The 12,850-nt window shown below is 46.4% G+C and overlaps 1 protein-coding gene across 5 annotated transcripts in view; it reads right to left on the bottom strand.

The window, feature by feature from the left end:
- Window positions 1–12,850, bottom strand: part of Mak (male germ cell associated kinase) — a 64,578-nt gene that overhangs the window by 29,083 nt on the left and 22,645 nt on the right. For all 5 annotated transcript variants that reach the window (XM_004628365.2, XM_004628366.2, XM_004628367.2 and 2 more), the window contains exons 3-6: window positions 5,836–5,890; window positions 4,802–4,923; window positions 1,886–1,965; window positions 225–357 (exon numbers count right to left, since the gene is read on the bottom strand). In XM_004628365.2, coding sequence (XP_004628422.1) covers window positions 225–357; window positions 1,886–1,965; window positions 4,802–4,923; window positions 5,836–5,890 — 390 coding nt within the window. The remainder of the gene's footprint in view (window positions 1–224; window positions 358–1,885; window positions 1,966–4,801; window positions 4,924–5,835; window positions 5,891–12,850) is intronic.

Raw genomic sequence — 12,850 nt, 5'->3', positions numbered from 1 at the left:
TTGTTGTTTGTTTTTGTTTTTTTGGAACCGGGGATTGAACTCAGGTCCTTGTGTTTGCCAGGGAAGCACTTATTCCGCTGAGCCATCTCCCCAGCCCCTCCCCGCCACTTCTATATTTTGTCTTAAATACCTAATACGAGACCTCCAGAAATACAGGTAACAATTCACCATAGGAAACTGAAATATAAACTTAAGCCTCTAGAGGATTAGCTAAAGCTACTCACCACCTGGTAGATACATAATCAGTATATGGTGGCTGTGACCTTAATTCTCTTGCAAGTCCAAAATCTGCAATTTTCACAAGCTCAGGACCCATACAAAGCAAGTTTTCTGGTTTCATGTCCCTGTGAAAAAAGCCTTGGCAAGAAAGAAGGGAAAACATAATATATCATGACTTAACACAACTTTATTTGATATACAGACAAAATAAAACCAAGCCCCTGTTGTAATTAGAAGCATAGTATTAGGAAACCAAACTATATTACCTAAAAAGTGATGGGATATGAGGAGCCTGCTTTCAAAATGATTTGGCAAGAAAGTTCATGAAGTAGGGCCGGGGATATAGCTCAGTGGCCTAAGTGCCTGCCTGGCAAGTGCGGGGTCCTGAGTTCAATCCCCAGTACAAGAAAGAAAGAGACAGACAAAGCCCACAAAGTATGTAAGGTAACTACCCACACAGCCTGTACTTCTGTGACTCTGCCAGGCTTGGCTGACACATTAGGGTCATCTCCATTAACATACAAATTTAAGGAGCTGGGGCCACTGTCATCACTGTCCTGTAATAGTTGGGGAGACTGAGGCCCAAAGAGAAGCAGCCTGTGACTGGTAACCACTATTTAATTGGCCAATTTAATTGGCAGCCACCCAGGGGACTGGGGGAGTGCACTTCTAGGTGTGCCTTGGTGGCGTGTGGGCATGTGGCCCTCAGTACTCTATCTGGCCCCTCACTCTCTCCTCTCCAGTACTATTCCCCTGCCCTGCTCCTCAGCCATTGTGAACTAAGCAGCCTGCTCCGGCATGCTGTCCGCCATGACGGTCCTGCCTTGGAGCCCACGACCACATCTGGGTTCCCTGAAGCTGTGAGTTAAGTTAGTCCTCTTTTCCCTCACGGTGTAGGTTCTGGGCATTGTCTCAGCAATGGAAAAGCTGGATTATGCGTGACCTATTTAATGTGTAGAAAGGGCTTCCTAATCAGGCTTAAGTTCACAGAGCCATTTTTACTAGGATTCTGTCACTGTGCAGTTTAAGGCAAGATTCCTCGAGTATAATCATTTATTCGAAAAGATATTGAGAAAAATAGAATGTACATATTACAACTAATTTCCTCATTTAAAATTATTTTAACAGCTTAGTTCTTCAGGCAGCTAAAGCTTTGAAAACCTCAATAGTTATAAAGTTTATATTACCAATTCAATATATAAACCACATGATTAGTTATATGGTCTAATATACAGCTTGGAAAAAAAGGAAGCAGAAACCCAGGAGAAAGAAAAAGAGCAAAGCCTTTTTGCTGCAAATCAGGGAAGGGTGCCTTTGCCTATGGGTGGTCTCAAGCACCCTGGGGGTACACAGATGTGGGTTCTGCCAGTTGTGCTGGTTACGTGAACGGCAGAGGGACTGAGGCTGCAGGGTGGGCCGATGATGTCCAAGACCACACACTGCACACTGATGCTCAAAATTCTGCTACAGAGAAAGACAGCCATAGGCTATAGGTATTGTACTTTATAACAGAACTGTACAATTTCAGATAAAGCATCCAATTTAAGTAGCCACATACCACGAACTTGTGGCTATCTGCTATAAAATTACTCAACCATTGATAAACAGCTCATGTGCTTGATCCTGACATCACTCTTCACAGGCAGGGACATGAGGAGAAACCCACCGTGCTTGTGGATGAACGCCAGCCCTTGAAGTATTTGATACATAATGTTTCTGATAACTGACTCCGGGAACAGTTTGTTTCTGGAAGAAATGAATCAACAGTCATGAAATTCTGTCAGCCAGCAGTACCAAGAAGAGAGCCTTTCCTAAACAGGACAAAGAAGATACAATATTCCAGTGACGTTGGCACCCTTGAGGCTTCATGATACTGACTAAAAGTATAATTTATAAATTTTTAGTGTTAAAGATTATACATTCTTATTCTTATGATCATTATTATTATTCTTTTGGTTTTTCTGAGACACGGTCTCACTACATACTTCAGGCTGGCCTTGAACTCACCATGTAGCCCAGGCTGGCTTTGAATGCATGGTGATCCTCTTGCCTCAGCCTCCGAGTGCTGACTCTAGAGGCATAAACCATCACGCCCAGATTCAAAATCATAAATTTAAAATGTGAATATAGAATTCTATTTTGATATTTCTTTTTATGTATTTAATACAGGATCTATAGCGTCTCACTACACAGATCGCTCTTAGAATGATCCTCCTGTTTTCAGTCTTCCAAGAATTGGGATTACAGGCACATGCCACCACGCCGTCTCAGTCACTGTCTTAGCGCACCCTCGGCGCAGGGCCCGCACGGTATCACACCCTGATCACTATGAACCCTGGTCCCTGCATCTGCCTAAGCAGGTGCTTTAATCCGCTGAGCTATCTGGCTGGCCCTATTTTGATATTTCTTAAAAAGTCAAATCCAATGTAGAATGTATTACACAAAATTCCACAGCTCAATTCTAAACTGGTCAAGAGGAGCAAAGTGAATTGAAAACTGAATCACTGTCCAAGGAGGTGAGAGGTGAAGCTGCACCGCCGAGGCTCTGAGAGTTTATGAGCCTGTGGGCGTCCGTCCTGTGCTGCACAGTGGTACGGTCCATGGGAATATAGTAAGAGTCACAAGGGAGCACCACCTGCATGCTTAATTTTTCTAGTACACACATTTTATATATTTTTTTTATATTTAGTGTAGGTTCTACCGGGTCTACAAGGTCTCACTACGTAGATCAGACTCCTAGTGATCCTCTTATTTTCAGCTTCCCACGTGCTGGGATTACAGGCACGCACCACCATGCCCAGTCTCAATCTCTGTCTCAGCACGCCTCAGGGCAGGGCTGGCTCGGCAGGCCGGGGCTCGAACCTCCGACCCCTGTGTCTGCCAAAGCAGGTGCTTCAATCTGCTGATCTATCTGGCCAGCCCTTCGTATACACATTTTAAAAAGGCAAATCAATAGGTAAATAAGTAATTTTAAAACTTATTTTAAAATTTATTTTAACATCATAATTATATTAAGATTGCACACACTACTGGGTACCACGTGATCTGGGGAGCAGTGCTGGGGACGGAACTCAGGGCTTGGAGCTTGCTAGGCAGCACGTGTCGGAACCCGAGCTCCATCCTCAGCCCACGGGATGTGCTGACGACTGTGTACGGTGTAACGTTTAAGTGAGGCTGGACACAGCTATCTGCTCCAACATTTATCATTTATGCATGATGAAAACATCCAGAATCCTTCTAGCCATTTGAAATCTACAACTCCTACAGCTGTCACCAACTACAGGATGGCATTCTCAGAACTTCTTCCTCTGGTCTAAGGCACCCCTGACCAACCTCCCCTCTCTGCCTCTTCACTTGACTAAATTTTATTTTTATTTTTGCAGAACCAGGGATTGAACTCAGGGCTTTGAGCTTGCCAGGGAAGCGCTTATTCTACTGAGCCTTCTCCCCGGCCCCTACCTGACTAATTTTAAAGAACATATTTCATTTAAACCTAATATGGGGGGCCTGGCCCTAGCTCAGTCCTTTAAGTGGCTGCTTCCACAAAGCTGTCAGCCTCAGGGTGCTGGAGTTCGAACCTCACAACTCTCCTGCTGGCCAAAAGTGCCCTGAAGGCATTTGAGGAACAAAAAACAAAACAAACAAACAAACAAAAAAAAAAAACAAACAAAAAAACCCCTAATATGTACCAAATAGCATTTCAACATGCAAATCAGCATACATAATAGTTTTCTTGTTTTTACAACCAGGTTTTGGGGGCCTGTTATAGACTTCACAGTGACAGCAGAGGGCAGTGCAGCCACTCCAAGGCTCAGCGGGCGTGGGTGGCTGCAGCCTCTGCCAGGCCAGGGCAGCTCTATCCGGTACATGAGAGCCAGAGTCTCTAGAGCTTCTAATAAGGATGCGCGCGAGGCTGCAACGGACTCATCTCTGGGGCTGCCAGTTACAGTGATAACTAATTCTTCAAATTTCAGAGATTCTGTCCAGATTTAAAATTCAAGGTGAGAGCCTCTTTGGGGTTGAGAACACACTGTTTTATCATTCGCTTCTGCATTCTAGGGCGGGATTTCATCAGGTCCTCTTTTTTTAATTTTTTCCCAAATGTAATTGCTATTTATTAATTATTAAATATCAAGAACAATTCATTTTTACATAAGTTTTGTTGTTGTTGTTGTTGTTGTCGTCTCTCTTGACAGCCGCTTCACTCCTTTCTCCTCTTTCTTTTACCTTTCACAAGGTGATCAGAACACAGTGAAGACAACTCCCCCAATGCTGCCTAAGGCCAGCTTTATTATCAGAGACTGCAGACAGATTTTTATTTTATGTTAAAAAAGTAAAATAGAAGATATGTTTACCTAAAATATTTACCTTGGCTTTTAAGGAATTACAAGAAAAAGGTAGTGGCATGTCAGGCCTGGTTGTTTAACATTTAATCTGCTGCCATTTAACAAAAATAACAGAACTAATAATCTACCTTTAGGGTGATAAAACCATATATCAAGCACGACATATTAAAAGGGTCTAAGGAACTCATAGAAGAAATATTAAGGGAAAAATACCATTTTCCAAAATAAGGACATACCTGTCTTTCATTAACTGATAGAGATTTTCTTTCATATACTCAAATATAAAATAAAGATGGTTATTTTCTCTGATAACTTCTTTCAGTTTAATCACGTTGACATGATTAAGTTTCTTCAGAGACTGCAACACAGCAAAGCAGTAAAATTCTTAAAGCAAAGACAATAACAAAATCTCATCAACACTAGACATAACTTAATCTTGTTTTGTTTTGTTTTGTTTTGTTTTGTGGAACTGGGGATTGAACTCAGGCCCTTGTGCTTGCCAGGGAAGCAATTATTCCACTGAGCCATCTCCCCGGCCCCTTTATGACTATAATCTTAAGTAATTTTCTGTTTTTCAAATTAATGAATTACATTTTGGTTTTGGTTGAGACAGAGTTTTGCTACGTAACTCAGGCTGACCTTGAGCTTGAGGCAATCCTCCTGGCTCAGCCTCTGAAGTTTTTTTTTGTTTTGTTTTTTGGGGACAGTGTCTTGCTATGTAGTACAAGCTGGCCTCAAACTCATGGCAGGCCTCTTGCCTCAGCCTCTAGAGTGCGGGGATTACAGGCATGCACCACCACATCCCACATGAAGTACATTTTAATATCTACATAATTTTAAAACATCTTAGAACACCTACTTAAAACAAATAGTAAATGTTTTAAGTAATGAACGTTAAGTATAAACAAACCAGTTAACAACAGCTATGTAACATCTGCCACTTTTTTCTCTTGGTCTGTCAAATTGGTCTAATTTTTTTCTAACTTAATTAACTACATGAAATTTCATGCAAATATCTCCAAAAGTTTATTCAAGTCATATAGCTTAAAACATAAATAAATGGGATATAGTATTTTAAAAGTACAGTATTTTGAACTCATTTTCCTTTGATAATATGAGAAGAAGAAGTAAGACAAGAGGAGATAAAGGAAAAACACAAACACAATCATCCGTGGAGCGCATCCCACAGAGAATGAGGGCCTTCACTACTGTGCACCAGCTGAGGTAGGTGGAGTCAGGGCCTTGATTCTTTTCATCCCTCAGACTTTACCTTAACTTCTCTCAAGTTCATGCATTCATCCCAAGAATAGAACTTTCTCTTCATCCTGAAATAAATAATAAGGAAACATTTGGTGCATGCGGCTGAGGATTCCAAGATGCAAATGACAGCACTGGTTATACTATTTACTTTATCACTGATTGGGATTAGGGTGATTATTGGTTCTCTTTAGGCAACTTATGGTTCTTCTCTTTGTATCCTGACAGGAAATTCCCTCTGCCTGCATCTCAAGGGGCTTGGTAAAGGCCAGGGCATCGTGGGAACTGTCATTAATCTCTTCTGGGTGAGGTCTTAACATCATTCTAATCAATGTAACTGTTTTTCTACATTTGCTCTCTCTTGGAACATAAAAAGCACAGACGAAATAATATAGTTTAGAGAGGTATGGAGAAGAATCACAAATTTTAATAGCAAATTTAGTCAATGGTTTCCTTAATCTCACACAACTTTTATAGCATCACTTCAGCTTTGGACAAGAAGACCATAACATAAAGTGATTTAAGTCAGCAAAAATCCAGAAGCAAGCAAGCTTTAGAAAATCTTCTCCCCTCCCTCCCTCTTCTTTTGATTCTAGGATTGAACCCAGGTCCTTCTTGAATTCTGTTTACCATTTCCATCTCAGTGTTGGGTTACCCTCACACATACACATATCTCATGTATATTTAGAGTAATAAAGTGATTCCTCCATGTATACCATAGACAGAGACTATAGTTTTATACACAGGAATTTTTAGTCACCATACAAAACAGGAGACAACAGACAAAAGATTTTTAGTCACAATTCAGAATAGTATTCATGTTCTAAAAAGGTTTCTTAGGGTATGGAAATTACAAGGCTAGATTATGAAAAATAAAAGCCAAATATATTCTACTGCTTTCATGACATAATCTCCTGTTGAGATGTCCTGGAAGATCCTTGGGAAGTTTAAAGTTACTCTATTAATTATAGTAATTCTTCTAGTCTAGAGCCTCTCCAAGGGTTTAACATACAGAAGGAATTACCCACAGAACTGGCAGCATAAAGTTCTTAAGTGGGCTGGGGAACAGCATGGCCTGGAAGCCGAGCTGTGTGGCCCGGAAGCAGGACTGCGTGGCCCAGAAGCAGAGCCCCCTTAAATGCCTCCGCGTGCATGCAGCCCTCTCACGGCGCACTGGAATCACAGCCCTGCAGGTAGACCTTTGCTGTGTCTCCACCTTGATTTCTCTCCATCCTGCTTTCCACATCATCACCGATCCCCACACAGATGTGGTCCTAGGGTGGCTGCTCACGGTGGAGTCCCGAGCGAGGCAGTCCTTCCTGCAGGAGCCACTATCTGATCTGATCTTTTCTCTGCAAGCACATTCTGCTGTCTTCAGCATAGTGAGTGCGGACTGTGTCCCAGACCCACAGAACTTTTGGCCAGCGGCCACACAAGCGTCAGTATTAGTGTGCAACCAAGCCACCTCCTCGTGGCTCTAGGGAGAAGCGGGGCCTTTTGTGTGCAAGAAGAGAAACACCTGAAACACATTCAGTCCCATCTTTCCTGCCTTTAGCAACCATCAGAGGTGGGGCTTTCTTTCCAGCCACAGGAACTGCAGGAATACAGGCAACACGTGCGCTTCTGTCCCCAGCTGGGGGAACACAGACGGGCGGAGCCCCTCAGGTGTACCGTCCTTTGAGCTCCTTGGCTGTGAACACTAGCTTCCTCCACAGGTGTGGCGCTGGTTAGCTGGAATCCTGGAAGGTCCAGGCCAGCCACAAAGGCTGTGAATGCAAGTGCACAATTAACAATTCCAGGGTTTCTAGTCTGAACAGGGCCTCGATCTTAGAGACAGATCAAATGGTATCGCTGAACGAAGCCTCCCAGCCAGTGCCAGGATGCTCTGAATCAAAGGCTGGACCATCAGCCCTGCGTATGTCCAGAGCCTTCACTCCATCAGCGATCCAATCGCAGACAACGGACTCGGCTCAGGGGAAGAAGCCTACCAGCCCAACCAGACCGTGCACAGATCCAGCTGCTGCTCTCTGCAGAAAGCCAGAGGGCGCTTGCCCGGCCAGCCCTCCATGATGCGCCCCCTTACTCAAGGGAATCGCTCTGTTTGCGCTCATTGTGTGGGTTGCTTCCAGGGCTGTGGTCTGGAGGTCGCAGCTGGTTCTGGAGGATTCTGAACAGCTCTGGACACCTCCACCACCATTGCTCATCTTCTGAAGCAGAGTCACTGCCCCCATTGCCAAGGTGTCTGGCTCAAGGTCCCAGCTTGGCTCAGGGTCCCAGCCAGCATGCTTCTGCTAGACCCAGCAGACAGAGCAGAGGATGGGCCTGCAGCCAGTACTGCTTGCGACTTCCCCCTCTCCTGAGCCCCCAGCCAGTTTTGGCTACATTTCTAGACTGCGCAAAAGCTTTTATTTTTTTGTTAACCTGGCCTGTGACACTCAGCGTGGAGAGGACTTCTGCTCACTGTGTCACTGGGGAGCCCATCGCTGTGCCAACACCTCGGAGTTCACGTGCACAACCCTAGATGGCAGAGCCTGCCCCACACAGGATGTCACATGTATGGTTCATCACTGAGCAAAATGGTAAAGGTGCAGGACTGCAGACTTCTCTCCTTGAGTTTTGCTCAGGTTCCATTACTCTGCCTGTCATGTGCCATCGGCCTGGGCACCGCCTCTTTGTCCTGGCTGTCCCCATGCTGGGCAGCACTCAGCCTCCCTTCCGTGTTCTTCCTCAATGTCACCTTTCAGAGCTCGTCTCTAACAGCCCTCCCAGTCCCGAGACCACTCCCTCAGTTTTTCTGGTTAGAAAGATTCTGAAGGAAAAGTACCTTTTTCCAGGTCATCCACTTGCCACTAGGGGCTGCGTTACTGCCCACTGCGAAGACCAAGTGATAGATGAAGCTCTTCTCAGCTTTGCAGAATGTGAATTTTTTTTTTCTTTTTTTTTGGCAGGGGAGGGGGTCCAGACATATAGTTCAGTCTGACCTCAAACTTGTGCCAACCCTTGTCTCAGCCTCCACAGTGCTGGGATTACAGGCGTGCACCTACATATCTGGCTTTCAACATGGAATTCATTTTTAATTTGGAGGGAAAATATAGACAGATTTAAGGTGTTACACATGTGTTATAACTAGACTACTTATGCTATTGGGAATGCTGAAATTTTTATACTACCGGGCACTAAGGCCAGAGTCCTGACTGCATATTGTGAGATGTAAACTGTTCTGATAACAAACAGGGATAAAATGAAAATGGAAAGAGAGGATCTCACACTCTGTCATTTTCAGGTTTATTCCTGTCCCCACGCCTTGTTGTATGACCTTGTAGGCAATATAAGGTCACCCTGGGAAGGACCTCTCACGCAGAGCCTGGAGGTGCAACAGCTGCAAGGACTGTCTCCGCTCTTAATGCTGCCTGGAGGACCAGCTCCCTCTGCTTGTCTCTGTCATCACAGTTCCTTGGAAACACTCATGCGCGCCTCGTTCAGCTCCACCATCCCTTCAGCCGCCTGCTTGGCTTTGCTGGCCTTGCCCAGACTGGTGCCCCTGAGCAGCCTCTGCAGCCCCCACCCAGCACTGTGCTGGCTGGCTGCCACTCTTGCCTCTGGGTCCCTCCACGGTGGTGACTGGGACAGAGAAGTCACTTCCCTTGCATACCTGCCTGCACAGCCTGGCGTCTCCAGTGGACCCTTGCTGCTCTTCCACAGTCCTTTGATGACCTCAGCTGCCAGGTGCCATGTCCTTCAGCACGTGGCCAGGATCCTGCAGCCACAATTCTGCCATCTACCACTTGGTCTAGGTTATCTCTGCTGCTGTGACAGTGCTCACTACAGCCACTGGTTATGTCACAGCTCAAGGAATCTATAGTGGATACTACTGCTTGGACACCAAAAGGCCATTTTCAGCCACCAACCGTAGAGGAGGAGGAGTCTGGAAGCAGGGGTAGCACATGGCCCTATTCTGGCCAAGAATGGACTAGGTAAGTACTTGGGGCTTCCAAGAAGGACATACCACTTTTTGAATAGGCTGAGAGAAGAGTTCTCTGGTGTTACCCTCCCTTCCCCATCCTGGAAGGTGGACGTAATGGCTGGAGGCCAAGGAGCCATAACATGAACACTCTGTGACACATCTGAGGTGGGGGAAAAACGCTCGGCATGAAGAAGAGAGAAGAGATCTGATTCCTTGGGCATCCTCTTGCGCTCTGGAATCATAGAGTTCCAGGTCCTCTGACAGGACAGAATAAAGTTACTGACGTCATCCATTCCGCTTCCGCTGACAGTCTACACCTCTGTGACTTGCACAGCATGCACTCCTACTAGGAAGCTGCATTTCGGCACCTGTTCCCACCTGTCTTCCAGGTCAGGGCATCTCTCCAGCAGATCTCTCCCCTGGGTCCAGGAGTTCTCTACACCTCGGGTCCCCGGATTTCTTTAGTGGTTCCTTCACAGTCTTATTTGTGAGAGCCAATTCTAGAGCCCTTGCTTTGCACATGGGGTATCTCAGTGGTCTGTACCGGGCCCTCTGCTTTTCCTTTTAGAGGTACATGAGGATCAGACCCAACTGTAAGGTTTCATAGACACCTTATAAACACAGGCTAAAAGTAATTTTACACAACATTTTTTGAGAACCTGTTTTTCTTTTTTTTTTCTTTTTTCTTTTTGGTATTTTGAGATACAGCTTCACTATGTAGCTCAGGCTGACCTTGAACTGACTATGTAGTCCAAACTGGACTCAAACTCACAGAAATCCTCTTGCCTCAGCCTCCCAAGTACTGGGATTACAGGCATGCACCATCACTCGCATTTCTAGAGTGCTTGCCTTTTGACTATACCTTTATAAAAAGCTACACGAAAAAAAAACTACACATGAACCCAAGTGTGGAATTTTCCAATTATGGGGTCATCTCACGTTCAGGTTTGGGAGCATGTTAGAGTTTGGGCATTTGGAGTAAGAATGTTCAGTCTTCTGAATGACCAGGCCAGCCCTCTGTTTTGTGCTTGAAATGCAAATAACTCCTTGCCCCCACCACTTTCCAGCTGTCGTGGCCAGAAGGGACCTTAAGCCTGGGGCTTGCACTCCCAGTCCTGGGAAGTGATGCACCGCGGCCCTTCTCTGGCTCCTGGAGTCAGCTGGACTCTGGGCCATCTTTCCTCTGCCATCCCTCTGCACCGGGCACCCACTCCTGCAGAGCCACATCCACTCTGGCACCAGGCTCCCCCACCTCGAGCCAAGAGGATGCACCAAACTTCTTACCAGCCACCTCTGTGCAAGCCTGACCTCCTCTTGAGTGCACATTCCAAACTCTGATCAAACCAGTGCTTCTGCTAAGGATGCTTTCTGACTCCAGTCCCCTCAGCTGCCTCCAGGACCTCACCCTTTAGCCTCTGACCTGTCTCTGCCAGATTCCTACTCTGTACTCTAGGAGCTTACACCGTACAAGACTTCTCACTCAGCACCAGCGACACCCTCACTGTCTCTCCGGGATAGAGCCAGGGCTTCTGCACTGAGCTACGTCCTCGGCCCTTTGTATTTTCAGACAGGGTCTGAGTAAGTTATAAAGTGGTTCAAACTGGGCTCAAACTTGGGATCCTCCAGAGTCCGCTTTCAATGATAATCTCTCCTAATTCTCGAGGGCTCACTGTATCCAGGGCATTTTTATTTTGAGACAGGGCTGGGGATATACTAGATGCAAAAGCCCTGCATTCAAGCCGCAGCACCAATAATGATGATTTTTAAAAAATAGTCGAACATGACACAGACAGAAAGCCATAGGAGGACACAGGGAAGATACCACCTGCAGGGCAAGCTGAGAGGCCCGGTAGAAATCAACCCAATTTGAACTCGGGCTTCTAGAACTGCAAAGCGAGATGCCTGCCACTCGACCGCCCCATCTGTGGCATCACCCTAGAAGCCAGCCTCATGAGGCGCTTGGGAGTGGACCCTTAGCCCCAGGCCAGCCTCGATGGCCAGGGACTACTGCTGTCTGAGTGCCACCTCCTGAGAGTCCCTGGGCTGGAGCTGCCCAGGAAGTCACTTCTACATTCCTGACTCAGACACTGTGAATAAATGCTTCTTGTTATTATAAATTCTCTGGGGGTATTTTGTCATATAGCAACAAATACAAAAGGTTACAAAGAAGTAATTAGCTACAAGAAAGACAACAAGAAAATCCTATGTGCCACTCATAACTTCATTCTGATATAAATATATTATTTAAAAAAATCTTTTGGAAACATTCTAGGGACCCCAAGATCCAGCCCTAGCCCAGGCCCGGTAAGTGTGTGGGAGAGCTTCTGGCTACCCTGCGCCAGCAGGACCTGCGGGTCCCAACGCAGGCGCAGTGTGGGTGAGACCCTCTTCCACCCCCTTGGGACCACCCCCAACACTCCGCAGCACCCCACCCCCCACCCCGCCCGCTGAGTAGAAATTTCTGCCGCTTTCTGGGAACCCCCAGATCCAGTCCTAGCCCAGGCCTGGTGAGTGTATGGGAGAGCTTCCTGCTACCCTGTGCCTGTGGGCTCTGCATCCCAGCTCAGGTACAGTGTGGGTGAGACCCTCTTCCAGCCCCTTGGGATCACCCCAAACACTGCACAGCACCCCCCCACCCTGCCCACCCAGTGAGAATTTCTGTCGTGTTCTGGGGACCCCCCCAGAACCAGTCCTAGCCCAGGCCTGGTGAGTGTGTGGGTGAGCTGCCTCTCCTCCCTACTTCACTTTGTCCCCTTCAGACTTAGCTCAGGCCTGGCATACACGCCTGAGGTGAAACCCTGCAGCTGCAATCCCTGAAGAGAGTGTAGGGGACAGAACCACCCAGCTAGTCCAGGAGCAGAATATCTTGTCAGAGGGGCACAACAGGTTCACTCCCAAGGGCAGCAGCAGGAAGGACCTGAGCACAGCAGCCAGACCCAAGCCAGGCACAGCTGCATAAATCCAGACTTTGTAGATCTGCACCTGAACTTCAGTAGGTGCTAAGGTTATAACTGCATCAAAGCTCTACAACAAAGGTCAGAAGACAGTGCTACACAAAATGCCA

The sequence above is a fragment of the Octodon degus genome, unplaced genomic scaffold (genome assembly GCF_000260255.1).
Source record: "Octodon degus isolate 3935 unplaced genomic scaffold, OctDeg1.0 scaffold00023, whole genome shotgun sequence".
Classification (NCBI taxonomy): Eukaryota; Metazoa; Chordata; class Mammalia; order Rodentia; family Octodontidae; genus Octodon; species Octodon degus.
Note: the sequence above shows the minus strand (reverse complement) of the source record. Positions and strands in the feature narration are given on the sequence as shown.